We start from the raw sequence: 27,629 nt of genomic DNA, 5'->3' as shown, positions 1-27,629 counted from the left end.
CCAGCTAGGTCGGGATACCTTCTAGTAGCTCTAGGCCTGCATTATTTAGAAATTCTTTTATTTCCCTATCATTTCTTGCTTTTTTTTTAAACATCCTATGACCTGAGCCATGAGTCATGGAATCAAAAGAGCCTTAGAGCTAGAAGTGACTAGCCTCAGTAGCTGGACAGCTACGACCAGCTGCTCTAGAAACCCCAGCAGCAACGTGGTACTTATCACTGTTGACAATATCTTAAGTACCAGCTCTTACTCAAAGCCGGAATCCCTACTATTCCGACTGGGGAGTGGCCAGTCTTAGGCCCTTTGAACACTTATTTTTCCAGGAAGCCAATCCTATTTATGGTTCTCTCTTTCCTTTTTTTTTTTTTTTTTTCCTGAATCTGTATTGGTAGGGAGATTAGAAGGGGTATTTGGCTGTTTGCTTTCTCTTCCACCCAGAAGAGGGAGATTGTCTTAAGCACTGAAGAAACTGGAATAATGACTAGTGATGGGCTTCAATGGCCACCAAAGTGGTCTTATCCCAGAAGCCAGAGGTGGGGTGGAGAACAGCTTAATGGGATTCCAGCTTCTGGCACCAGAATCTACTCCACCTTTCTAATTAGTTAGATCCTGAAAGTACTTGTAGGCCAGTATCTGCATTATATGCCAGAACAGTTCCTCATTGAAGTCACAGGTCACAATAGCCTGGTTTCTTATAGTAAAATCAGTTAGCATCTAGTATGTGTCTACCATGTGGCAGGCCCAGTGCTAAGGCTGAGGAGACAAAGAAATACAAGGAGCTCAGTCTAATGGGCAGAAAGAACATCTGGAGAACTACATACAAACAAGATACACACAGGATAGTTGGAATGGCTTTCATATTCATCTCAAACCAGATGCAGAGATGGGTACATTTAGAACCCACAGGTTTTTAGTATTAAACCCAGAGGTGCCATGAGACCACTTGCTGGGGAGGAAGAGACCCCAAGACTCATTTATACAGCACACTCCTGCTCCCAGGCTAGGCCCTGCCTGATGCTTCTAATTGGCAATCTGTAAAGTGGGGCTATATGTCCTTCTAGTTTCCTTTCAACTCTTAAGTTTATGGTCCTGTCAATCCACAATATTCTTATGCTCACCTTCTGAATGTCACCACCATAGTTAGTCCATCACCTCATTTCTATGCTACTATGATGAGGGCACAGTCTCTGGGAACCTGCCTGAACCTGGAGTAGTCTCTGGGAGTCCCCTTGAACGCTCCTTGAGTCTTCCAACTGCATGTGGCCTTCCCCTAAGGCCATGGGCCTTGCATTATCATTGGGCCCAAGTCTCTGCCTAGCCTAGCCCTCTATTGTTCAGCTGTTTCCCACCCTTAATCCTGATCAAAATATCTATACCCTAGTTCTGCTACCTACCCCTCAATTTTCTGTCATCTCCATGTAACCTTCAGTTATTTCCCACCCTGGAGTCTGACCTCATCTCAGTCTCATCAAGCTCCTCCTTAGACTCCTCAAGTCCCTCCCTAAACCCCTCCTCTAGTCACTTCAGACCTCCCCCTTAATCCCTCCCACATTCTTTATATACACAAAAAAAAAAATCTTTATATACACAATCTCCATCTTGCCTCTATGAAGGGCTCAGATTCAATTTAGCTCAGTAGGTTGAATCTGGCTTGCTTGTGAAAACAGGCATCACAAAGGGGAGGAATTTCTTAAGACAACCCATTATGGCAAACCCTTAATAAACTTCGTCTTTTCCCTTGGCTGAGAAGGCTTGAGCCAGGACCTGGCGTTACAGTACTTTGGGGTGTTGAGCACCCCTCAACCTCAAACCTCTTCAACTACAGCATTCTAATTAGCTTTCTAGCCTTGACTGTCCCTGATTCAATCTAGCCTGCAATCTCATTAATCCTTCTGAAGCAGTTCTGATCACCACTCCCTACTATCAAGAAAAATTCATAGGAGTTGGCCTGACATTCAAAGTTCCCCACAATTTAGTCATCCAAGCCAAAAGTGACTATTTTATTCTCTCAAACATGACATATTCCCACCTACATGCCTCAGCTCATTGCTTCTGCTTAGAACAGCCTTTCCAATACCCACCCCCACCCTTAAGTCCTTCTGGACCACCTCAGCCCAAGTTGATTACCCCTTCTTTCGAATTATCATTCATACTGCAGGCACTAATTGCCACATTATTTTAACTCTATGTATCCTGTCTCCACATTTAGACTAAATGCCTCAAAAAGGTAGCAAAGGATTTTCTCTATCCAGTAGCTAGCACGGGGCCTTACACACAACTGGGTTTTTAGTGCTTGAGATGTTTGACAACATTGCTCTAAAAGATGAAAGCCCAGATACCCCACTAACGTCAAGTCTCCACGAGCCAGAGAGTGTTTCTGTCACTCCCCCCTCCCCCGCCCATTATGACCAGAAAAACACAGTTGCAAGAGATTAGAGGTCACCTGGCCCAACTTTCCCATCTCATAGATGAGGAAGCCAAGGCCTAGAGGGGTTAAGTGATTCCCTCAAGCAGAGGAAGGATTTGAACCCACAATCACTGCTCTTCATCATGGTACCATACTCCATATGGGAATGTGCATCCCATGGGATGTCTCAGCTGTCAGTGTGCCAAGGAATGGGCTAGGACATGGCCCTGTTATTTTGATTGACGGCAATTATGCTTTGTCTTTACAAGATCCCCACATCTGGGGTAGAGTCACAGGGACACCTAGTGGTAGAAGGCAGTATGGGCCACAATTGCTCACCATCCCACATTCCCAAAGCCAATTGCATCATACTCTAATTTACCCCGGTGTGACCTTAGATCTCAGAGCAACGACAGAATCTTAGTGATAGCAAGGACCTAAGCCTATCTAGTGCAGTGTCTTCTATTCCCTAGGACTGCCAACCTAAGAGAAAAGCTTTGGCAGCAGTTCCAAGACAGGTAGTGATTACCTAGGCAAAAGCACAAACCCTGAACTCTTTTGCTTTGCCTATCTTGCCCAGGCCCCCACTGCAGACACCAGAACCAATCTTTCAGGGACCAAAAAGAAAAAAAAAAGACTAAGAATCCCAATTATACTGACCGGCTGGTAATGATTCCATGACAACCAACTGCTTCCCTCAGCTCAAAAGCAGTGAGCTAGGGATCTGCCACTACACAAGGTAGTCAGAATCACAGCTAAAAATCCTTTGGGCATGGAAGCGGCAGTGGTGAAAAGGATAGTGGGGTGGGGAAGGGAAGGAAAGAAAGGAATAAAAGTCTTAGTAGAGAAGACAGTACCATAGGGGCTAGGGTAGCAATAGCTACCTCCTCTCCCCAACCTTGCACTTGTGCCCCCAAGGCCTGGGCACCATGGCAACGAGCCTAGCCAGCCTGGAAGCCATCACACAACCGTACAGAAACTACCACCCTGGCACTGGCACCTGGATGAACAGCCCCAGAAGCTCTCCATTTACACCTCTCATCAGACGGGATTCCACCCAAGTCCTTTTTTTAGCTCTTTATTTTTACTTCCCCCACCAAAGGGAATTGAAGGCAAAGAGGTGCTTGGGGAGGCACCTTATACCACATGGAGTAAATTCATTTGTAAAGGTTACTGTCCTAGAAAAATACACATTGCTAATTTGTGGGCTACAACTCAACCATTTCTGAGGACATTGGGGATGGGCGAAGGTGGAGAGGAAGAGGGGAAATTCATGTCAGACTGGCTCACATGGATGTGTGTGGGAGACAAATGAAGAACCCTTTTGGGTTGGTGGGTCATAAAAAAATCCTTGTGTATTTTTCTTAAAAAGGAAACCTAAACTGCCTTCTGTCATGTTTACTGTGTGCGTTATGTGTGAGACAGGCAGTCTGAGGGTTTTGTTGTTTCATGCAGTATAGCAAAAATGTGATGATTTTTATCAACTGATGAGTTTTAGTGGAAAGATTTTGGAGGCTGGGGGTAAAAGGAAGAGGAGAAAGGGTCACTGGAGACAACCAGGAATCCACTTGCTCTTCATCTCCAACCAGAACCTACTGAGTCAGTGGTATGGGGCTGCTGACAAAAATGGAATTCCTATCCAAACATGCCAGTTGTCCTATGAAAGTCAGGGTAGTAAGGTCAGTTCGTGGGACATGAATGACCATGTCTTTTGATCCTCCAGAGAAGGAGAAAAATAATCCACTAACACAGAAACCTCTGATCTTTCTGGCCAATGATGTTTCAGGGCTGTCCTGCAAAGGGCTCTGAAAACAGCCCTGCATCTGGGCCAGGGGCAGAAGCAGGGGCGTTTGATTTCTTGTGCTAGAATGTCCTCAGGAGGGAATGCCCCGAATCCCTAGATCCAGCATCCCTCTTATGACAACTTTGGTGAGCCCAGTCTGTGCTTCAGTCAGTGTGTGTTGCTCGGGGAGGCAGCTCCAGAACAGGAGAAAGGAAAATCTCGACATCAGTGAAAGCTACAGAACAGTGTGTGGCTGGGCTGCCAGAAGCTTAGATGCCGATGGCTTGCAGTACCCTCCTTTCGTTGTCATTAAGGTGGCCTGAGAACATCATGTAGCAGGGTTGTTGGGCAAACTGGCACAGGAAGTCAGTCAGATAGGCCTGGGTGGGGAAAGAGCAGAGGGGTCACGGAGGATTGTCTATGGGAAAGCAAGGCCAATGTGGTGAGGGTGGGTGTGCCGGGGAGGCAGTAAGCTGAGAGAAGGGCATGCAGCAGGGCAGCGGGGAGGGAGAGGCACTTGTTTAGGAGCTTGGGGTGCTCGAGCTCCAAAGGACACCAGCTCACTCAGGGCCCTCCCAGGGAGGTGGCTTTCAAGTGCAGCCTGTTTCCTATCAGCCTCAAGGAGTTGAATGATCCGGGCTGAAGCACAGCAGGGATGCTGCAGACCCTCTATTCTGGGATCTAGGCCAAATCAGAGCTCTCCTGAGAAGCAGGGTGTGAATCTGGTCTCAGACTTGGGGCAGTGCTGCCCCTCTAAACAATCTCACCTGTAAATCGACCTGATAGAGGGGGTCCTTCAGGGCATCTGGATCATCCTCTTCATCGTCTTCGTAGTAATCCTCATCTGTCAGACAAGAGCCAAAGTGGGATTAGGAAGGGCAGGCATAGACACATGACTAACAGGACCCAATAACCCAGGACTCTACTGGAGTTTGAGATACTGGGTGACTAGTGGAGGTCTGGTTTAGGAATTTGACTTTCACATTCCAGTTTCTTCTGGGATAAGCAGGGCTTGGTTAGATATGGCAAAGTACAAGGGTTTTCAGGGCCAAACCCCACCCTCCCTTCTCTGTCCTAGTTCATGTTGAAAGATAATATATTTTCTGATCTCTGGGTCCTTTGTTTGTTCCCTTCATCAACTGCCTACCGTATTTATTTGTGGCAAGAATGTCAGAAAGGAGTTGCCCAGCTAAGCCTTCATCTTCCTCTTCTTCTTCTTCCTGGTCTTCCCACATATCGTTAGAATCATCTGTTTGGAAGAGAAAGGCAGATGGAAAATTTTCATCACTCTAAGTCTTGAGTAGGGTGGTGCAGAGAAAAATGCCCAACGGGTTCTGAAACTTGGATCCTGGGTCCCAGAAATCAGCTCTTTCTAACACACACACACACACACAGGTCGAAGGGTCTATTTCCCATCACCCCAAACTTTTTCAAGGATTCAGAAGTGAGATCAAAGTGTTTTAATGATGGGGGCAGAATGAATTCAAGACTACTTTTTACAGTTCTCAATTTCCTTCACTATCCAAGGCTTCCTTGATAAACCATGAGTCAAGTAAAACACGCTATTGCAATAACATCTGGGTAGTGTTCTAAGGTATGCCAAACACTTGCCACCTAGCTGCAGTGGCAGACAAAGCAAGGCAGGTGTAACTGGGTAAGGCTCACCACCTTGACTCCACTCCGCTGGTGTCTGGCGAGAGGCATTGGCTTCCATGACGTTGGACAGCTCATTGATGATCAGCTTTAAGATCTTGACTAGTAAAGGAATGTTTGTCCAGCGTTCAGGGTCTGGAAAGGAAGGAGAGAGAGACAGTGGTGTGGTCCTTGCTGGTCTTTGAAACAAGACTAGGAAAGACAGAAGACTGCCACAGGTGGACACACATGCAGTCCCCTCTTTCCATCTGGAGGTATTTGCACATAGCACCGGTTATCCCATAGCTGCCTCGCCTTCTGCAGTCTCTTAATGCCCACGGTCCAAAAGAACGTTTGAATACTTGCTGTCATCAAGGAGGAGCTGCTTGGGGCACCTCAGCACTTAGTGTGAGAGGAACACTGAGGAGGTCACGTTGGTCACATCGTTTATTGTCACCTCCAAACAACTGTGTAGAGGACTTGAGCTCTGGTCTCTAGGATCCAGATTTGAGAAATACTGGGCTCATTTTGGCTCCAAGGCCAAAGAGCATGAAAGTGACTTTGGGCTTAGAGACTGATGGCACTGGAGACTTAGGCGGGAAGCAAGTCAGAATTCTACTGCAAAGTGAACACAGTCTTCCAAGGCACAGAGCAGCTTCAGGCAGTTGCTGCAGACAGATTCCCAGGTAAAGTGTGCTGGTAAGGGTGAGCAGGAAGGCTAGGGATAACACAGAGCAGCCAATGTTATTCATCCTCTTTAACAATGGCCCCAAAAGGTGAAGAGACTCACTCAAGGTTACATCCTGCACCCTGACTTTCAGACATCTACACCAGAAAAGGACCTGTATTTCAAAAGGGAATTCCTATTCATCGGGGGAAGCTTCACTCACTTTTGGCTGCCTTAGAACGAGTACGGATGCCCTCATCCATGTTGAAGATCTCCTCTCCCTTCACCCTGATGTCCTGCAGGCGCTTGTCATCTGCATTGATGCCATGCTGGAGAAGCTTGCATAGGGCCACAGAGCTGGGACAACAGAGGGAAACCCATTCAGTCACCTAGCCATTAGTTCCACTCCAAGAGACAAGCAGGTTCTAATGACTCTCTCTTCTGGATCGATGATACCCCGCCCCATGAATTTTAGAAGTATTGACTCCTTTTGGCAGAGCTGAAAATGGGGTCTTGATGTCTAGAAGTTGGCCTAATGAAAACCTTTTCTTCTGAACAGAGGTGGGCAAGGGGAGAGAGTTGAAATGGTTGGAGTTGGTGGTGTAAAAACAAGAAAGAAGAAAATGTCTGCCGATCTGGCCAGGGGAAATCTGGCGTCTCCTTTAAAGGCCTTCTTAGACAGCCTCCCTGGCACAGCACAAGCCAGGAATTGTCCTGGGGCACCTAAAGATGGCAGTTGTTCAGGAGGATATAGAAGAATGGGAAATAAGGTAGAGTTGAGATGAGAGAATACAAGAGTATTATGATGCATTTAATTGTAATAAAGAGAGTTAGATTAGAAATGTAGGCATGGAGTGACAGGCTGAGAAAGAGAAGATGAAATATGCGAGCTGGGGTCCCACCTGACTTTACTTTCGTATTGTCCATAGAACAGGTGCTGCCGGCTTGTCCACTCAGCCATAACAAACTCCAGGGCAGGTTTACCAGTGGGTCCTGGGAGACTACACAGAAACTCCAACAGGGGCTCCAGCTGAGTGTGTACCAGGTGAGCAAAGACCATGATCAGGGACTAAAGAAAACACAGGAGAAATACTTGCTTAAGAGCTTCAAAAGCACCATGGATGATGTCAACTAAGATAAAACAGGTATTTGGAAGCAGCTGGTTATACGGACTAAAGGTTCAATCCCTGAGGCATGGAAAAAAGGAGCAGATATCACTGTATTTGCATGGCAGGGCAGAGAGGCAATGGAATACTCAAGTCAACACATGAGATTCTATTTCTTCAAACCCAGCAGGTCAATGTCCCATCACTTTTCCACCCTGAAATCCTGTTTTGTCCAGCTCAGGTTCCCCACTGTCCTCTCACCTGCATAACACTGAGTGTTTCTGCCTGTTGCATCTTGCTGAGGATGGCACGAAGGATCTGGTCCAGATTCTCACCCAGCTCCCTCCCTGCCTTGGAAATGAGGGTGGAGACTAGGCGGCCAACAAAGGCAGCGGTAAACTCGGAGGTGCGGGGGTCAAGGAGCTGGCTCACCACTTGCATCACATACCATAGACCATTGTGACCCTGCTCATCATGCCACTGTGCAATCTGCTCCAAGGCCACCGACACATAGGCCCGAAGGCACTCACCACCATTCTGGACAGAGGACAAAACATGAATGAGAAGCTAAGGAAGAGTGGAACGCCTGGAGTTCATGGGTGCGCACCAACGGAAATTCCACCCTCACAAACTTTGTTACCAACTGTACGAAAGACCATTATTTTGAGGCAGATAAGCTCAAAAAGTATTTGGTCTATAGTGGGGTTGCTATCTGTGGCTGGTTAGTCCAGCAGGTCAGAACATAATCTGAATGTCAACAAGGGTTTTTCCATCTCTAAGTGCTAAAATGTACCCAATTCCTTGAAATAACCCTTGATATCACATAGGGTTAAGGGTGGGGGTGGGGACAGAGATAGAAGAGACAGGCAAAAATATGAACGGGTCAGTGGAAAGTCATCATCATTCCTAGAAAAACAATACAGAATATATGTCCTATTGATGGGTCATATACCAGAAAAAGCAATAACCAGGGGCCGCCATATTGCACGAAGCCCTATGGAATTATGTGTTGTTTTTTCTCACAGAACTTCTGCCCAATGATTTTCGTTAACCAAAAGTCCACTAGCAAGTACCAATAACCACAATGATCAGCTGTAGTACTTCAGGCCTGGAAGCAAGTGACTTGCCACCCAGAGAGTTAGCAGTTGTGGCATTTCACTTCCTTCTCTAGAGATCTACCAGCCAGACTACAGATTTTCCTTCTAGAGACACCCAAGTGTTCTTGGACACTTCTAGCTGGCAGCAGATGCCCACTACCCTCAAATGGTATAACATCCACAAGAGCACTGCCAGTGGAGCCTGGCATCTTCCATTATGGAGCAACTCCCATGACGGCAGGACCCCAAAATGGAACCCTTCCAGGATTGTTAGCCTACTACGAGGCTACAGGCCAGGAAGCTGCTCACCTCCCCCTTTCCCAACCAGTTTCCTGGTACCTGCATGGTGGCATTATCGTCTGTGTTTAGAGTACACTGTGCAACGGCGGGGAACGCCTGGCAGATGAGCAGCTGGGAGAGAGGAGGCTTTGTGTTTCGAACCACTGTAGTCAGAATATCAATGGCTGTCTGTGGAGAAGAAAAGAAGGCCAGTCAGAGCTACTTCTTTACGGGAGATTCGCCGATCAGGCTTCTTTCCAGATTGTAGTGAAGCAGACAGCACAGAGTGGGTAGAATAACCTTGCTCTTGCAGAAAAAGCTGCATAGGTAGTAGGGAGGCTCCCAGTCCCCTTCTAAACAACAAGCGCTTTTCTGGAGATAGAGATGGATGAAACAGCCTGGTGGCAAACTGAGTGACTCGATACACGGGCAGCTCTATGTGCAATTACGTGAGATGTGTATGATGAGTCTTAAAAAGCTCTCAAGTGCGTTACTGTCCTCGTGGGGCCTGTGTCCATGAGGTGGGATTTTCATTCCATGAACATCTCTCAGGTTAGAAAGTCTTCTCTTTGTTGATATCTTATAGGTCAGGACAGAAGACCAGGGTAAGATTTTCAGGTTCTCCCTCATATGTACACACTCATGTAAAGTTTCCCATGGGTTCCTGTTACTCACCGCACACAGTCCAGCAGGGATCTTGTCAGCAGGCGCCTGCATGATGCTGACCAGAGTTGGGATCAATCTCATCTGCATGGGACCCTGACAAGCCTCTATCTGGGCCAGTTCCTTGAAGATATCCTGAGCCAATGAGGCAACAACGGGATCTGAAGTGAAAAAACCAATGTGTCTCCTGAGAGGTCTGGGCCTGCCTCTCAGTCATGAATGCCTGTCTTTATCCCTCATGCTACTGGATTCGATTTGATTTATCACTATGAGCCCCAATGAGGCCAAAGGAATAACTTGAAAGCATATGAGTTCCCTGTTCCCAAAAACCATACTACGATCTATTTAGAAAAGTATAGACTAATATTCATACTAAAATTAAATTCTGTACCCTTCCACAAGGCAACCCTTACTCCTTTCTTCCTATGAAGTCTAGACTGGGTTAGTGTATGCTTGACAGAAAGAACGGCCAAAACTTGATCTTTAAACCAAATGCTCTACACCGGGGCTGTCTAACCTTAGGTTTTTATTCAAACGATAGACAATATATTTTGATTTGCTATTTTGGTGAGAGCTCTGCGATAGCTCGGCTTCCTTTACCGAAGCATTCATGTAAATTTCTATGCTTGTAGGCGGACCGCATAAACTGCACTGCTGGCAGCATTTTGGACAGCCTTGCTCTACACTAAGTAAGAGAACAAGAAGGTATTAAAAGCTTGAGACTGAAGGTATTTCCCTAAATGCTTATGTTTGGGGAAGAGAAGTACACCTTGACTAGGGGGTAAATGATGAAGAACAGAAAAACAACCCAGATACTAATCTCAGAATAATAAGCAAAGCCTACTGAAAGAAAAGACTTCTGTGGGGTTGAATTCCAGTTTAAATTGTTTCGCCCAGGGACAAAGAATATTCTCATAGATGATACTGCAATCCATTCCTCTAACAGGATATTTAACAGGCCTCCAACGATGTCACCAGGGCCAAGGTGTAGACATGTGATGAGAGGTAGAATTTGCAATCTCTTGAATAAATGAACCCCCAAAGCACTAGACTAGAAGGAGTCCGTCTTTAGGCTTACTTATTGAATTTGTGGAGCAACCCCTAATATGTTAAATGACAAATTTAGGATACAAAAAAACCTTAAAACTAGAATGATGCATTGAGTTGAAGATAAAATCTTGTAAGGATATATTTAAACTCCTGAGCCTGGGTTCAAAAAAATAAATGGTTAAAAAAAAAAAAAGCATAAGAGGGTTGGTTCAGTAGAAGTTGATTCAAAAAGACCCAGGAGTTTTAGTTGAACACAAGCTCAATGTATTTAGCAGAGGACCATGGCTGCCAGAAGAGGGGACGGGAAGAGAAAAAGCATTTAAACATCTACTATATGTCAGGCACTATGCAGAGGGCTTTACAAATATTATCTCATTGACCCTTACAACTGCCCTGGGAGGTACGTGCTGAGGAAACCAAGGCAGACAGGTGAAGTATCTTGCCCAGGGTCACACAGTGTCTGAGGCCACATTTCAACTTAAGTCCTAATTTTGGGCTCAGAGCATCCCCTGAGCAACACTACTGACAAATAAAAAAGAAGCTACTGCCCAGAAGAAAGGCGATCGCCCCAATGACTGTGCTGGTCAGGCCACAGCAGGAGTACTGGGGTGAGCTCTGGTCATGAACAATGGTATCCCTTCAGAGGATGGTGACCAGAAAGGTGAAGAGACTCAAAAGCATGCCACATGAAGATGCTGAAGGAAGCAGGCATGTTTAGCTCAGGGGTCTCAAGAAGACATGACAGGAAGAGCTGGCAAGGGGACTAGACTGATTTTCTAGAGTTTTAGAGGGAAGACCAGGGCAAGGAGGAGGCTGTAGCTCAGGCTGAAAGAGACCTGGGAAACCACCTGAGCTGCACACAAATGGAAGCAGTGATCTTGTAAAGCAGACAGTTCTTCCTCACTCAATCTGTCATTTGAGCAGCAGCTGGGGGGAGTCAGATTAGTGAACCTCTAAAGGCTCAGGTCAGCCTTTATGATTCGATCCCTGCACCCGTCCAGCACCTTCAGAGCTCTCCAGGGCAGGGACCGTGGACACCTGGTATACGGCTCGGTTTTTAACATTTTTGGAAACATTTACACTCTCAGGACAGACGGGTTATGACCCTCACCTCATAATAAACTGTACTTATTTATGATGGCTGGTCCTCAGAATTCCAAAGGGATGAAATGAAATCTCCATCGGAGTTCAATTGTTCCTAACCTTTTCTCTTTTCAAACGCATTTGGTACCCCCCAGTCATCCTCCTGCCTTCTGTAGGTCTATGTAGAAATATACCATTGGGGGGGCAGCTAGATGATGCAGTGAGTAGAGCCCCAGCCCTGGAGTCAGGAGGACCTGAGTTCAAATCCAGCCTTAGATACTTGACACATGTACTAGCTGTGTGACCTTGGGCAAGTCACTTAACCACAATTGGCCTGCCTTCCCCCCTCCAAAAAAACCAACCAAGCAACCAAACAAAAAAAGAAACATACCATTGCTGTATTTTAGAAAAATGGCAATGGTGAATGGACAGATTTTGTTTTCCACACTGGCTGTGAATTCTGGGTCTACTGTGCATACAATGCAAAGTGTCTCCATCACCAAATTGAGGACTTCTGAGCTGAACTGTGCTGCCAGGTGAATCAAGCCATCCAGGACACTGGGAAGGAAGGGCCGCAACACGTGGGTGCTCTCTGAGACCTTCAGCTGGTCACAATAACTAGACAGAGAGATAGATCAGTCAGGGTCAACCACAAGCCGATTCAGTGAACACTCATTACTCCAAAAATTATTCCATCACTGAGAGGAGCAGCTTCCAACCACTAAGAGGGTTGTGAACTTGTTTGTGCTTTCTGCTTTTCCTGTGCATCTCATCTACCATGAAAAACACTAAGGTAAAACTAGGAGGGACCGAAAGCATCCTTTTGTTCCTTTAAGCATCTCAGGCTGTGTGGGAGATTCCAAGGGAATGAAGGGGGAAGGGAGAAGATCTTTTAGACTCTACCATCAGAACTGCCTGTTCATCCATCTAGCTAAAAGCAACTAGGAAAATATTCCTTTCCTTCTTCACCTTGTCAGTTTTTTCTTAAGATCTTCCAGCATCTATAAGTGGTTCTGTTTCCAGGTAAAACCAATCAATAGGCCACCTGTGGCTTGGGATGCTTTGCCTGGGCACTATCCCCCCAAATCACTCCCCTCACTCACAGACTGGAAGTGTTCAGGTCACTCACCCCCAGATGGCTCTGACGGCAGAGATCCGGACTGACGGGGGCTGGGTCTCATGCAAACCACTCACAGTTGCCTGTAGGAACTGTTGGATCAGTTCAGGAGACATGGCAACAGTGAACCGACTTGCAGCCCAGAGAGCTCGGCCCAACAGAAAAGGAGACACTACGGGAGAGACAGAGACAAAGCAGTGAGGCCTCTCACTACAATGATCCTTCCTGCCACGAGCCCAGTTTGAAGATAACTTGAATTAGATTCCATAAGATACATGCAAACTAATAAAAAAAGGAAGAAGAATCTCAGAAATGAGAAAAAGAAGGCGAGAAATCTCACCCTATACAATCAATAACAGAAAGTCCCTTTTCCACACCTTACTTGTTACCATCTTTATAATGGCTCATGGCTATTCCTATTTTACTAATGGACCTCCATCTCAAACTGGTATAATCAAAGTATTTATTCAAGTCAGGCAGTCATTTTGTATTGATTAAGCACCTGGATACATGAAGAGAGGCAAAAGACAGTCTCTGCCCTCGAGGAGCTCACAATCTAATGAAAAGACACACAATGTGGAAAAACTAATTCTGATAAAGCTCTACTTTTTCCAGGGGGAACATGTAAAATTCTAGCACCCATCTTCTCAGATCCCTCAAGATTTTCAAGTTTCCTTTTTAGAACAAAGGCTATAAGATACAGGTTGATTTGGAAATATGTCCCAATATGTATATTCACACATTCAATCATAGTTTTTGGCCATCTACTGTGCAAGGCTCTGTGCCAGGATCTACAGGAGACACAAATACGTCAGTCAGGCTACATAAGACATGCATACAAATAACTAGCTTACATATTGTCTTAGATAAATGCCATGCTTGGTACAGACAGGGTATTCTCTATGGACAGAGAAGAGTGAAGAGCAGGGATGGTCTTAATGGGTTGGAGTTACTACAAAGACCAGGGGGAAACTGCACTGAGGCTCAAAACCAGAACGAAAAGTAACATAGGAACTTCTAGGTCTGACTGTTAGTCAAATGTATGGGTTGAGAATGGGAGAGAAGAAAATCACTGTGCTTCATGACAGGAAGGGATGAAAATATAACAGAATGGAAGCAGGGTATATAGCACAGAAAAAGTATTAAGGTATGGCAAAAACAATGAATCATAGAGTATGACTGAGAATTCATACAAACAGAACAGGGGCTATTTTTATAGGCACGAAATTTCCATGGAGGTGAGAACTGAAAATTATAATAACTTGGCTACAGGTTGAGAATAAAAGCTTGAAAAAAATGCAGTAGAGGGAGAAGGAGCCTGACAAAGAATCCCTGGGGGCGTTCTGGATCTAATCAGAAGAGGAGCAAAGACGCAGTCAGTATCAAGAAGAATCAGAGTCCATTCAAATGCCAAGGACAACTGGGACCAAAAGAACATTGACGCAGCCACCTCAGGAGGAAGTAAGAACAGCTGGGTGGACATCTGAATTCAGCAGCATCATTCTCTTGGCAGGGAAAGCCAGAGTCAAATTTTTCAGGCCAATGTTTGGGAGGCCCTTATCACAGCATAAGGATAAGACCTGCCTTAACTATTCGAAAAGAAATACAAGTAAGTCCAAGAGACTGGGCATTATGTTGGAACATACCTGAGAGATTGAGGTCTGCAAGAACAACGTTGGTTAGGAACCCGTGCATGTCAAAATGGATCCTGCCATTTTTCACATTGTCAGTAATGATAGACTTCACAGAGCCCAGAGCCAGCATACAAGCTTCGTGGATCTTCCACCTGCAAAGGATAATACAGTAGGGCCCCCTACCTAGTCAAACAAACAAGATAACCCAAAGTTGGCCATGTAAGGGCTGCAGATTTGTCTGGCAAGATAGTTCAAACAGGACTGAACTGGCTAGGGGGTCTTCCTTGTCAGTCTTTACTATCTCTATCTTTTACCAGGACAGATTGAAGTTATATACCAAAGATGATGAAAGGAAAAACAACACAAGCAAGACGTAGACTGGGTTCCTTAAACCAATGCAGTGAGAAAGTTAGAAGAGCAGCTTAATCCATTGGTCTGGGAAGAGTAGCTTTAGGATGAACAAAAGGCAGCACCTCTCTGTCCAGGCTCTGGCACCAACAGGTGTGGCTGCTGCCACAGTCCTCTCCAAGACCCCTCCTTCCTTACCAGTGCTCAGTGCCGCTGCTCTGGGTTTGCTCGGCTTCTTGTAAATGCCGAGTGGCGGCAGCAGCCAGGGCCGTTGCACTCTCGTTCTGGAAATCAGTGGCCACAGCCTAGGAAGGAGGAACAGGCTCTTAACAAATCTGCTTGTATACATGAAACCTAGTCTGATGGCTAATTGCTTGAGTCAGAACGTTATCCAGCTGCATAAGGCCAATTATTATCACTGGAAAATGCTGTATTACCAGCCTCTGACAAGGGTAAGGCCATGTTGTCTTACTCTTATTTTCACATATCTTACTTGTTAAGGAGCTGGTCCCTTTGGCTACATGGAGCAGAACACCTGCCAATGATGACAAACCCAAACCTAGAAGGCTCTGGGCCAGACCTTGAACTTCTGGAGCCTCATACTAAGCTAGGAAATGAAAACTAAGCCACTTCTTGAGTGTGCTGTGAGATGCCATTCTTTCACAAAAGGTGCCTTAGGAAGGCTACGTGATGCTGAGAACTGGCTGACACCTTCAAACCCCCATCCCCAACTCTCCCCCAGCAACAAGCAGTGTGTGTGGCCACTTGCCCGCCCCTGTAGCAAGGAGAACAGGAGCAGATGTTTGGATGGTATCACGCAGCTTCCCAAGGGAGCTCCTTCCCCATTAAGTTTGCCAACGAATGATCGCTACTATAAATACTTGCAGAAAAATGGATCAAAAAGCCCTGCTTCTGTCCTAACAGCCTCTGCTCATTTGAGGCCCTCCTCCTCTGAAATTCTTTTTTTCTTTTTGATAGCCCAAATTTTAATTACTGACTAATCAAGAGAGCTAGGATAATGTTTATGTACCATTTATTTCTTCTAACACTTAGCTGCCCCAAAGCTACGCTATAAGGAATTATGAAAGGAGTACCTTGTAGATTTAGAGCTCATAGACTTGGGAGTTAGAAAAGAACCTTAGATAAGACTGAAACTCTTAAAGCAGTTCACCTGCCCACAGAGAAACAGCAGAACTTTGGTTCTTACCACTGTAAATAAAGGCATCTAACACAGGGCTTCAGCTGGGGTCAGGTAGTGGGAAAGACAAATAGAAGCTCAAAGAGAGGACAGATTTCATTAATGATGGCTGGGCACTGGTGGGCACCCTAGAGTCTTTTACCAGCAACAGGTCTTGGGCTGCAATCCTGACAGTGTAGGAAAAAGTATCATCGTCTTCATCTTCAACAAACTGCTGGGGGTTGGCTGTCCACACTTTAATCTGGAAAAAAGTGTGAAATTTAGCTTTCTACTGGGGTCACCCAGATCACATGTTCCCTCAGCAGTAACCAGAGGAAAAGGGTGCGGAAGGGGAAAACACCAATTTTTCCTTATATGAAGGCTCTAGGTCTGAAGAGTTCTTTTTTGTTTGATCCCTATCAAAGATGTTTGTCATTCAAGACCGCTGCTTTTTGGGAAGGTACCAGCTTACCAGGAAGGTAAACAGCCATCACCACTCGCTGCTTTTTGGCAACTGCACATTTGCAATCTCCTAGTCTGATTTATCAGTTCACTGTAAATAGGTGGGGAGCCACACACAGGAGATGGGAGAGGTGATCATTTTATTCTGCGATCATCTTTCTTGTTTGCAATGGTCTTCCAATTAACAATCTCTTCTCATCCTCTGGCTCCTTAGCAAGGGCTCTGCTATTCGGCAAGGGGACATGAACAGAGAGGATGGCATTTCCTCTCACCTTCTGATGCAAATACTCTCTTTAAGTCTGAAGAAACTGACAAAACCACCTCAGCACAGCCACATGACATAGGAACTGCTGTTTTTATTTTCTTAGGACAAACGTAATGCCAGTGGTTACTTAGGATTTAGCATGAAGCTACCCTCCTGGTATTCTTCTATTCCCTAAAATCTAGCTCTCTCTTCTAAACCTGATACTGCAAACGGACACATTTGGGGTTGTTTCCCAGAAGACATTCACCTGCTCCTCAGTTATCTGCATATATAAAATAACGTAATAAATCAGCTCCGGCAGCGCCTTCTTCACGGTGCTTTTGAATTTGCTGTTTTCCAGGAGGGCGTGGACGAATTCAAAAATGCTGAAGACAAGGTTTTCAAACCCCAGCACCTCACCTAGAGGAAGGGCACACAGTGAAAGGAACCAATGACCACAGAGCAGAATGACAAACTAAAAATCCTATGAATATTCCAAAGTAACTATGCTGTCTTCGGAAATCAATGAAAGTATGTTTGCTGATTTCTATTCTGTTGGGAGTAACAGTAACAAGAAGTAACATTTCTATGACATTTTAGGGTTTACAGAGCACTTCACAAATATGATCGCATTTGACCCTCAGATGTGCTACTATTATCTTCATTTTAAAGAGGAGGGAACTGCCGGGAGAGGTGAAGGGCCTGGGGTCACACAGCTGGTGTCCGAGGCAGGATTCTAACGCCTGTCTTCCTGTCTACCAGTAAGGTGGACTACGCAGCCAGACTAAATGACTACATACAAAGGTTATGGGAGTTATGCTGCGGTACAACCTATACTCAGGAGCTCCTACTCCCTTTGGACTAAATCAAGATTTTTTCTGGATTGTCTTTTGTTTTTGATACAGGTACTTCCAACTCACTCACAATGCATTAAATGACTATTATGTGCAATGAACTGGGGAAACAAAGACGAAAAACAACACTGTCTTTGCCCTTAAGTGCTCACAGTCAGACAGCAGGATACAGGGCAAAGACGTTTGTGTAGAATATACTGAAAGGGCAAAGGAGGGAAAAATGTTAGCAGGATTGGAGGTTTCAGGGTAGTATCACCTGAGCTGAGAGCACTGAAGGAAAAAGATTCCAACGTTGCAGAGATGTGGATAGAGTATGTTAGGAATGGAGGAAGGCCAGCATGACGGTAGAACAGTAAATGATAAGATGAGGGGTAATGGAATTTATGTAGCATCAATACTACAGGCCAGGCACTGTGCTAAGCTCTTTAAAAAAAATACTGACTCATTTTAGAGGAAGAGAGGGGGAGAGAGGAGGAGGAGGAGGAAAAGAAGAAGACAGAAGAGAGAACTGGAAGGGCTCTGAGAATTGCAAGGGCTTTCAGAACTGCAGGAGGAGAGGATGCAGGCAAGCAGACAGTTAGGATTCATGAGTGAGTGTTTACAGGAAGGCCCTAGCAGAAGGGAAGGTTGCAGGATGGCTTGGCTCTTTGCTGCGATACTGTGTTTTAATCTCCTTACTGTCACATTGAGGTGGATGTACTGGTTTTAGAATACAATTACTGCTATGTTGAATTGGAGTTACTGGTTCTGGAATTTGATCTTCTGGTGTCTGAATAAATGTCTTACTTCTTCTGCCTTCTACAGAGACTCTTTTATACTTTGCAATTCCAAACTATACAGGCATATTCATGGTCACCATCGATATCATGAATCTTGCCTCACTGATACATTTGGCAACAAGGATGGGATTGCAGGGTATAAATCCCTATTTAGAGGCAGAAGGGCTTTAGAGGAAGAGATGAATATCCCAGGATGAGAAGATTTATCTTATTCTTCCCTAGCAAGGGAATGGCTATAGGTGCTGGGCTCTGTGAAAGCTGGGAACAGAAGCTACAGAAGGGAGATCCTAGAAATTTGGAAAGCTGTTTACCAGATATTAAAATTAAGCCAGGGAGAGAAATGCCAACAGCACTCTGCAGGCGAGGCTGGATATTGTTATCAACTTACTTAAGAACATAGCCTTGTAGGACAGCTACACCTTGGGGGTAGGAGAAAGAAGCCCAAGAAACATACGAAGAAGCTGGTCAATCACCAAAAATGTGGCAGAAGAGTGAGAAAAGACCCTAACGTTTAATGAGAGTCCCTGGTAAACTTGGAGAGAACATGTGAAATGAGATTCTACTGCATGTGTTTCTGTGAGGCCTAGACCAGGTAGGCTTGTCACTTTTCAGTTCTCCAAATGTGCAGATAACACCTTGCCTTAGCTGGAAGAATTCCTACTTCTATTGATGAAACTTAAATGCAACCTAAGCCTGATCTGAAAACTCTCAAAAGAAGTCAACCACGAAGTTCCTTGCTTTTTCTTCCTCGTAATTCCCTACCTCCCTTCTCCTATGAGTTGATGTCCCTAAGTAGAGAACATAAACCAATACTTACCATCAGAATCCACTGGATCTTCTACTTCCTCAGTATAATTCACTTCTGTCCTCACATAAGTATGAAACAAAGTTAAGAGGCAAAAATTGGGACTTTTATAGATGTAAGTAGGGGAAAAAAAGTGAGGGGCTTTCTCTTTTTTTCTCATATAATTGCCTACCAGTACATCTTAAACTCTAAGTGTAAAAGACTTCCCAAAGCAAGACAAAAACCCATTTCAGAAAGGATAACCACTCAAAGCTCTGGATTTATAAGGAGGTGCAACAGGCCCTTTCAGGTTTCAAGAAAAGGATATAAAGCTGCACTTTCAGTCAAAGTGTTCCACACAATTGGCAGGATCTGCTGCATGGAGGAAACCATGTGCTTGGGGAAGTTTTTCACTAAGGCAGTCACTGCCTAAAAATAAAAGAAAAACCAAACACTGGAAAATCATGTGGAGGAGCTACTTAATTCAGGCTTATTCCCCGCCCTGAAGGAGAATTTATTAAATGTATTGGTGAATTTTTACCTTTAGGACTTCCATCTTAAACCCGCTGTCAGATGTGGGGCCATCTGGCATCTGGAGAGCCTGAACAAAGGCCTCAGTGAACTGCTGAACCACAGGAAAGATCAGCACTTTGGCCGCACCCTGTAAAAGGTTAAAATCAATGGACATAGTATCTAGATGTGTCTTTTGTTTGGGGGTCTCTTGTGCGTAGTCCCCCAAAGAAGGTTCACTGTTCAGGCTGTGCTATGTGTATGGGTCTCAAAAATAATCGGCCCCTAACCAGGCAGCCTAACATATCCACCATTCTAATTCAACCCCTGAACTCCTGGATCAAATCTCCTCATGTCTTCTGACTCCCATCCTCACCCCAAGAGTATTCTAAGACCTGATATATCAATTAATCAGTCAACAAGCCTTAAAGTGCTCACTCTGTGCCAGACACTATGCTTGTTGCTGGGAATACAAAGACCAAATGAAACAGTCCCTGACCTTGGGAAGTTTACACTATTCTATTGGGGGAGAGAAGCAGATATCAGAGTTTATAAAGAATATATGTAATATGGATACCAGGTGATTTCGATGGGGAGGCGCTAGGACCTGGAGAATGAAGTAGGAAATGCCCAGGGCAGGTGGGGTCTACTCTGAGTTCTACAGGAAACCAGAGAGTCCAAGGGAGGTAGAGGTGGGGAAGGACTACACTCCAGGCCCAGGGGACAGTCTGTGCAAAGACGCTGAAATGTACATGAAAATAAGAGGGGCTCCCAAAGGGACTTCTAAAATGAAGGGATCAGCGCCCTCAGTTATTCTGGCTTCAGACAGATGCCACAAGGAACTGATGATGCATTGAAGGGAGGCAAGAAGACGATAACAGGACACGAGGCTAGGTGACGGAAAACTTTACTGAAAGTAAAGGAAATTTAACTATAAGCAAATACAAATTTTAGTTAAAATGGAAAATCTATATGACAAAACTTTTGATGTTACTGCCATCAAATAAGTTTAAGAAGGATTAGTTAAAAAAAAAACACAACACACTAACAACTGCAAATGATAAGGGCTTTTGTGTGACCTACTAGTCTTATATGTCACTGTCATCCCAAAGTCTCACCTACCTTTTCCAGCTCTTCCATGTTGCAGATCATATGAGCACAGGTGGTAAAAATCTCCACAGCACGGGAACGGGTTCGAATACCATAAACCTAAAAGAAAGATTACAAACTATAAGCAACCCACCATGAGTTATGTGTGTCTGTGTATGTGTGTGCATAAATGTTAGTGGAAGCAGTGAATTATTCTGAATATTTAACTCATTCTAGATTGACTTGGACTAGGTAATCTATATAGATACGACGATGACCATACACAGAAAAAGAAAGATTTGGGAGAGAAAAAATAGGAGCACCTTCCTGATGTCCAGGGCTCTGCATCTTATGGTTTAGAATGTAGGAAAAGATGACACTGAGATAGCACTAGTACTCAAAATTGGCATCACACATACATCAAGTAGACAGATTTGTGCACTGAGCAGCACTGGCAAGACACACCTATTACAAAATCTCACTGTGTTGTCTTAGTGCCTTAAGTCCTGCTGTTAAAGATTCATTCTTCTGGGCTTATAAGGTCATCTTTTTTAATTCAAAGACTCCTAGGGAGGCTCATACCAGCTTTCTATTAAGATATTTTAGTGTGAATTTAATCAGATTGATTTCCTTTTAACAGCTAGCTGAGATCAAAGCACTAAGAGACTACAGAGATCTCAGCATCCTCTGGGAAAGATGGAGGATGGGATGCCAAGAGTTAGAAATGAGGCTGAAGACAAACTTTGTCCATCTGTTAATTCTGTCTAGAGCAAACCCTGGCAATTACAGTGAAACTATCACTTAGGTTCAGCTCTGGCAGGTGCCACCACATTCAGTGGTACTCTATAATAAAACAATGGAATTGTAATTGTGATCTGGAGACTGGCTACTGGCTAAACAGCAAGTATCTGGCAATGACTCTACAGCCTCCAATGCTGGCTATCTTTCTGCTAACCGGAAGGAAGGGTAGCTTCCATACCTCTGCCATGGTGAAGATCTTATACATCTCTGGGAGAATAACAGGAGCAACAAGCGGCATCTGTGTATCTGTTACTTCCCGAGTGAATTCTAGAATGAAAAGAGCGTTATTGTTGCCCCAACTACTGTCCCCAAAGCCATAAAATGCCAGAAAAGACATTGGTGTAATTTTTGGAAGGGAGAACTAGGGATCAGTGGGCTTGTTCTAGAGTGCGGGAAGAAGCAGGAGATTGCAGATTTTTTATAAGAAGGGAAAAGATGACAGTGAGGAAGTAAAAGAACCCTTCTGTGAGAGATTAGGAAGAAAAAAAAAATCTTTCTTATAAATACTGCAAAGAAAGTTATAATAGATGCCATAGAAGTCTTTGTTGGAAATAATGTGGGGCATCACTGCACTTTCTGAGACATACCCTCTACTATTAAAATCTTAATAGCTGCCCCTCTGATAAACAAATCCACTTTCTGATCTCATTTTCTTTTAACACTTTCTCTGGGCATGATGTTTTGGTCCATTTGGTTCAGTATATGCTGACGTGCTTGGCCCTGAAGTCAGGTAAAGTCCATTACACTGATAATGGATGACATTTGTTAGCCTGGAAGGCAAAAGTTGCTGCTACCTGGAGCAGAAATTCTAACATGGGTGTGGAGAAAGACAAACCATAAATCAGAAGAATGTTACTTAAATAAGCCATCGGGGAAAAACAGGTCACCCCATCTCTGTTAAAAAGAAAAGGCAACCAAAGCACATAAAAATAACCCAAAGGACTATGGATTCCACATTATTAAGGGTGGAATCATGATGAAAATGGAGTTTCTAAGATAGGTCTTCTCACTTTATTGGGCCTAGATGTACTTCCTGTTTCTATCATGTCATCAACAAGAAGAGGGGAAGAGGACGGAGGGGTGGGGCATAAAGTCACTTGGATGTTTTTCAAATAAGATGTATGATTCACAAATAAAATGTGCAATTTTCAAAGTTATCACAGTTTATTAATGCTGGGTTAAGTACCAAGGTCTATAATATTAGTGTCAAAGATTGAGAACTGAGTTTCTTTATTATCTCAGATAGGCCTATGATTTGTACTTTAGGAGTTTGATACTTACGCCATGATTTCCAAAGGAAGTGACAAATAAGACTGATGTCTTACATATAAATAGTATCAAAAGTTATGTTAAAGACAAAGCATGATCTAGTTCAACAGTATTTTCTGGTTTTATGGAGTGTTTTGCTATCATATTTACTCTCCTACAATCAATTCTGAAAGGCAGTATTTTACTGTACTTTTACAGGTTAAAAGCTTGAAGCTCAGAAAGGTAACTTGCTTAAATCGTCTAAACTAACCTGAAACACTAAATCAGTAAGATGAAACATTTGCAACAACCCCATCTTCTAGCTTGCTTGGAAATTAAAGCAATTAAGAGTTCCAGTTGCCCTGAGGTAATAAGCAAATTTCCAGTGGCCCTAAAATTGTTCTCTTATATGTAGAGAAAATTGTTAAATGGCCCCAGAGGGGTTACGGGGCATTATTACAAAGTCTTTTAGAAAATGACAGTGTTCAAAGACTCATGATGGAAAATGCTATACACACCCAGAGAAAGAACTATGGAGTCTGAATGCACATTGAAGCCTACTATTTTCACTTTTTTTTTCTATGGCTTTTCCTTTTTGTTTTGCTTCTTCTTTCACAACATGACTAATGTGGAAAAAAAGAGAAAATGGTAATGCTCTCATTTCCATAGTCTCTTCCCCACACCAGTGCTCCGCTGCGTACATGCTTGCCTGAGTCTCTTGTATTACTGAAGTACGGTTTCCATGCATTTCCATGCTTGGGGCATAATCACAGCAGCAATAACTTTATATTCCTACATCACATTATAATTTACGAAGCATTTTCACATGTATTATCTCACTTACTCCTTAACCAACTTGCCAAGGAGGTAATGTAAATATTTTAATTCCTATTGAGCGTCAGGAGTCTCCAATGCCACAGCTGCTAAGCAGTGGAACAGGGAGGGCCTTCTAACTCCAAGTTCTTTCCATCTGACTACACTGGTTAGTTTCTCTAGCACAACTAGACACAGTGTTCTAAGGCAGTTTTCTCTGGTTTGCTGAGAACAAAATGACATTATGGAAGACACCCATACTGAAGATATGCAAGATATTCTTCTTAGTTAACAGTAATGGGAATTCTTCAAACTCACCTGCAGCTCAAGCATACAACTTCCTCTCTCTTCTCTTGGGTTAATGGGGAGGGAGTAGGCTTGGTGTTGGGAGCCTCTTCCTCAATTAGGGAATAGCATGACCCGATATTGTTAATTTATGTTTAAGATACTTAAGTAAGACTGCAGAAACAGTATTCTGCAAGGGAATCTAGGTTAACAGAAAGAACAGATAACCTGAGCTGGGCAAGGCTCAGTGTCCATCAGTTATCTTGGTTCTGCAAATGAGAAGTGAGAATCTCAGACAAGAAATAAAAATTTAGGGGCAGCTAGGTGGTGCAGTAGATAGAGGCCTGGAGTCAGGAGGAACCTGAGTTCAAATCTGACCTCAGACACTTGACACTTCCTAGCTGTGTGACCCTGGCCAAGTCACTTAACCCCACTGACTTGCAAAAAAAAGAAGAAAAGGGATAAAAAAGAAATATGAATTCAGTAGCCAATTCAAAAGGGAGAAAGAGTTTTGAAGCATGTAGAAAAGAAATGTCTTCTTCTGGATATCAAGGACCTCACATGATACATACAGAATTCAGGGGAAACTGTAATCATTGGTGAGGTCACATGGCCATTAGTGAGACTAGACCTAGATGCTAACCTAGACAAGAGTTAAAGAGGCTCTGCCCTATTAAAGTATTAGTATCAGTATTAGCAACTGAATGCCTAGTAGCTAATGGCAAGCAAACCAATTAGGTCAGGAGTGAGGTTAGAGGTTAGATCTTCCAAAGGCCTACTGTTCAAGACAGAGGCTAAAGAAACATTTTCTGTGTTGGTGCAAGATGACCTGGACTCAAGGGAAGAATTCCTGGGGCCAGAAAAGGAAGTCTTTTTCTCCTCTAGCTGATGAAAGTGGGACCCGAGCAGGTGAGGGCACCTCCAGAGGAGTTGACCAGTGAGAAGCACGTCCATTTTTCTTGGAGACAGACAATACCTGACAAAAGGTTCTAAGAGAGAGGGGAAAGTCTATCATTCTGAAAGCATGGCATTCTCAGCTAAAAGAACTTGAGACTTTGTGGAATCTAACTTTTCTATACTGATGATAAAACAGAGACTCAGAGGAAAGTCCAAGGTTACACAGTTTAAATCCACCTTGGTTTAAAAGTTTGAGCATCTTTCTTAGGTGTCTACTGTAGATAGTGTTGAAGTGATGAAAAAGGACCAAAGGAAGAGTCATCCCAAAGTCAGGACGAAAAATCTGCATTTGTAAATCTGGTTGTTTCTATATATATACTTGCCTTGATTTCTCTTACTCTTCTATTAAGAGTTTCTTTGCAAAAATTTCAAAGTTGTCTTGGCCAAACTAAGGGGAAAAGGGATACTTTTCTATCTCAGTTATAAGAAGAAGGGATGAGTGTGTCCCTAGTCAGCAGGTACAGCAGCAGCACCAGGAGCCCAATAACCCAGAAAGAATGGACAGATCTGGGGCAGATACAGAGAGGGAAAGTTAGAGAAATGCAGTCAGGGTCAACCATGGTTGTTGATCCCTTCCACAGGCCTCTGGGCAAATACTTCTGTCTGATTTTGAAAACGTGAGCAAGTCCTTGCTTAGGCAGAAGCATTTAGTACCTGTCAGCACTCGCATGGCTCCATGAACAGCATTCAGATCTCCGCTCACCAACATCTCCATCAGCAGGTTAAAGAGTTGGGGCCAGGCCTCTGGCCAGTCCCAATGCGCAATGGCCGACACTGCATAGGCCACACTGGAACGGACTTTGCTAATTGATTCCCTCAGCCCATTGGGCAGCAGCTCCCGGATAACAATTTTTGCCTGCAGGAAATACCCTCCCTTTAGACCTAGCCCTATGTGATTTATCCAGGTTATGTTGAGCATATCTTGAACTACAAAGAATGTATTTTATATGCTACATGGCACATAATATGCCAGAGAGAGATCTAGATGAGTTTGTCAAACAACTTATTCAGATATTTGATACTTGTGTCACAATAATATTCTTCCCAATGACACAACCCCTTCCCCAAGTCCCCGTTGGGTCAGTTTTCAGATCTTTGCAGGGTATAAAAGAATTTTCACATCTTGATCTCTCAAAACAGAAAGTCCCACATACCTCCCCGGGTAGACAAATGTAATAAATCTACTGACCCTTTCTGTGGTTTCAGGAGGCCTGAACTTCTCTGACTGGGCACACCAGTGGGTTTCCACATACTGTTTCAAGATGACTGATGCCAACTGGAATGGAAATAAGCCAATTCACTCCATGGGAATAAGGCATGGATAAGACACAAAGGGAATACACGTACACCCTTCCTCTTACTTCATACACATTAAACACCTGTCTGTCCAGAACATCTGAAGCACAGACTAATAGGATCTAAATTTCCCCAAGTATTAATAAAGATAGCCTTATGGTTTCTCTTTTTCCATGAGAAGGCTCAATCATTGAGAAAAGGAAAACCACTCTAGGCTTACCTGACGAATAGCTAATGCTCCCTGTGGATCCACAGTCAGCTCTGCTAAGTGAACTCCAAATTCTGAAAAGAAAAAAGTTTATCATTAGTCTAAGAGTATACAAGAAATGACAGGACAACTTACTGAGAATTAACTGTGATGGTGACAAAAAGGATTTTAGTAAACAGTTCAGTCACTCCTTTTTTTGGGTGGGTGGGGAGAGGAGTCTGCTACTCAGACACACTCTTTGGGCTGAGAAAAGCGGGGGATGGGATGGAGTGGAATTACCTTTGAGTGGTGCTAATAAGTTCTTTTACTTGTACACCTAGCCTCACTTCTCCTAAGGTAATCAATATTTCGAACTATAAGATCACCCTAAGCAGAATCTAGGAGTTAATTATACATGTGCATGTCAGCAGAGACCAGATGACTGTCGAAGAAACTCTGGGCATCCAGCTCTGGTTTAGAACTGAGGGATAAGTAGGTTTAACAAGTTTGGTCATAAAAATAGAAGTGCTATAAGAAATCCAACCATTTTCAGTTTGTATTTGTGCACAGTGAATATTTGTGCATGGTCCATTGGTGCTATCCCCAAACTCAAATACAGAATTGGTTCACACTGGAAAAGAGACAATGATCAAATATTTAATTGTCTGGAGGGCAGAGACAGAGGAGGAAAAACCCAAAAGAGCAACACAATTTCAAGATGAGTTACTCAAAACTAAGGGCAGGCAGTCTTTCAGACCTAGAAGGTCTTTAGTAGGAAGCCTAAGGACTGATTACTTCCAACTAGGCCCTGATATCCCTTGACCAGTTTCTGTCCATGTAGCTAAAATGAGTCAGTAAGCACAAAAAACAACACTGATCATGTTGGCATATGTATTAAAAATGAACTATGCATTAGAGAAATGTCTACACTAAAATGATCACACCTCTTATTGTTGTAACACTTGGTATTTAAGTATCTCAAGTGACTAGATTACTACAAAGACTATATGCAGCACTGAGTTCTATGGTTAGAATCTTAATGGCTACAGTTGCATTCCTATGGTACCAATCATCTCACTTTGGCAGGAAGAAGGCAATTTTTTCTTTTCTCTTTTTTTTTTTAAGCAGGAATACCACAAGAGAAAGAAAGCTGAGTTATTAAAGAAGCCAGCCTCCTTTTCCAGATGAGACTAGTGATGAGATCACAAAAAGAAAAACTGGAAGAATTATTCCTGAAGCTTCTGAAATTCATTATATTTCCTAGAGATAATCTGGTC

At 43.8% G+C, this 27,629-nt stretch overlaps 1 protein-coding gene across 1 annotated transcript in view; it reads right to left on the bottom strand.

Moving 5' to 3' along the window:
• Positions 1 to 3,881: 3,881 nt before the first annotated feature.
• Positions 3,882 to 27,629, bottom strand: part of IPO9 (importin 9) — a 34,384-nt gene continuing 10,636 nt past the window's right edge. Inside the window, exons 2-24 of the mRNA XM_036755898.1 lie at positions 26,386 to 26,447; positions 26,059 to 26,145; positions 25,524 to 25,725; positions 21,745 to 21,833; positions 20,799 to 20,885; positions 19,708 to 19,827; positions 19,495 to 19,595; positions 19,200 to 19,258; positions 17,018 to 17,169; positions 16,207 to 16,305; positions 15,065 to 15,171; positions 14,531 to 14,670; positions 12,897 to 13,056; positions 12,159 to 12,385; positions 9,647 to 9,795; positions 9,032 to 9,160; positions 7,857 to 8,132; positions 7,392 to 7,558; positions 6,713 to 6,846; positions 5,859 to 5,978; positions 5,338 to 5,439; positions 4,958 to 5,034; positions 3,882 to 4,570 (exon numbers count right to left, since the gene is read on the bottom strand). Of these exons, the coding sequence (XP_036611793.1) occupies positions 4,460 to 4,570; positions 4,958 to 5,034; positions 5,338 to 5,439; positions 5,859 to 5,978; positions 6,713 to 6,846; positions 7,392 to 7,558; positions 7,857 to 8,132; positions 9,032 to 9,160; positions 9,647 to 9,795; positions 12,159 to 12,385; positions 12,897 to 13,056; positions 14,531 to 14,670; positions 15,065 to 15,171; positions 16,207 to 16,305; positions 17,018 to 17,169; positions 19,200 to 19,258; positions 19,495 to 19,595; positions 19,708 to 19,827; positions 20,799 to 20,885; positions 21,745 to 21,833; positions 25,524 to 25,725; positions 26,059 to 26,145; positions 26,386 to 26,447 (2,957 nt within the window). The 3' untranslated portion in view covers positions 3,882 to 4,459. The remainder of the gene's footprint in view (positions 4,571 to 4,957; positions 5,035 to 5,337; positions 5,440 to 5,858; positions 5,979 to 6,712; positions 6,847 to 7,391; positions 7,559 to 7,856; positions 8,133 to 9,031; positions 9,161 to 9,646; positions 9,796 to 12,158; positions 12,386 to 12,896; positions 13,057 to 14,530; positions 14,671 to 15,064; positions 15,172 to 16,206; positions 16,306 to 17,017; positions 17,170 to 19,199; positions 19,259 to 19,494; positions 19,596 to 19,707; positions 19,828 to 20,798; positions 20,886 to 21,744; positions 21,834 to 25,523; positions 25,726 to 26,058; positions 26,146 to 26,385; positions 26,448 to 27,629) is intronic.

Source organism: Trichosurus vulpecula, chromosome 4 (assembly GCF_011100635.1).
Source record: "Trichosurus vulpecula isolate mTriVul1 chromosome 4, mTriVul1.pri, whole genome shotgun sequence".
NCBI lineage: Eukaryota > Metazoa > Chordata > Mammalia > Diprotodontia > Phalangeridae > Trichosurus > Trichosurus vulpecula.
The sequence above is the reverse complement of the archived record's forward strand: the minus strand, read 5'-3'. Positions and strand labels throughout refer to the sequence as shown.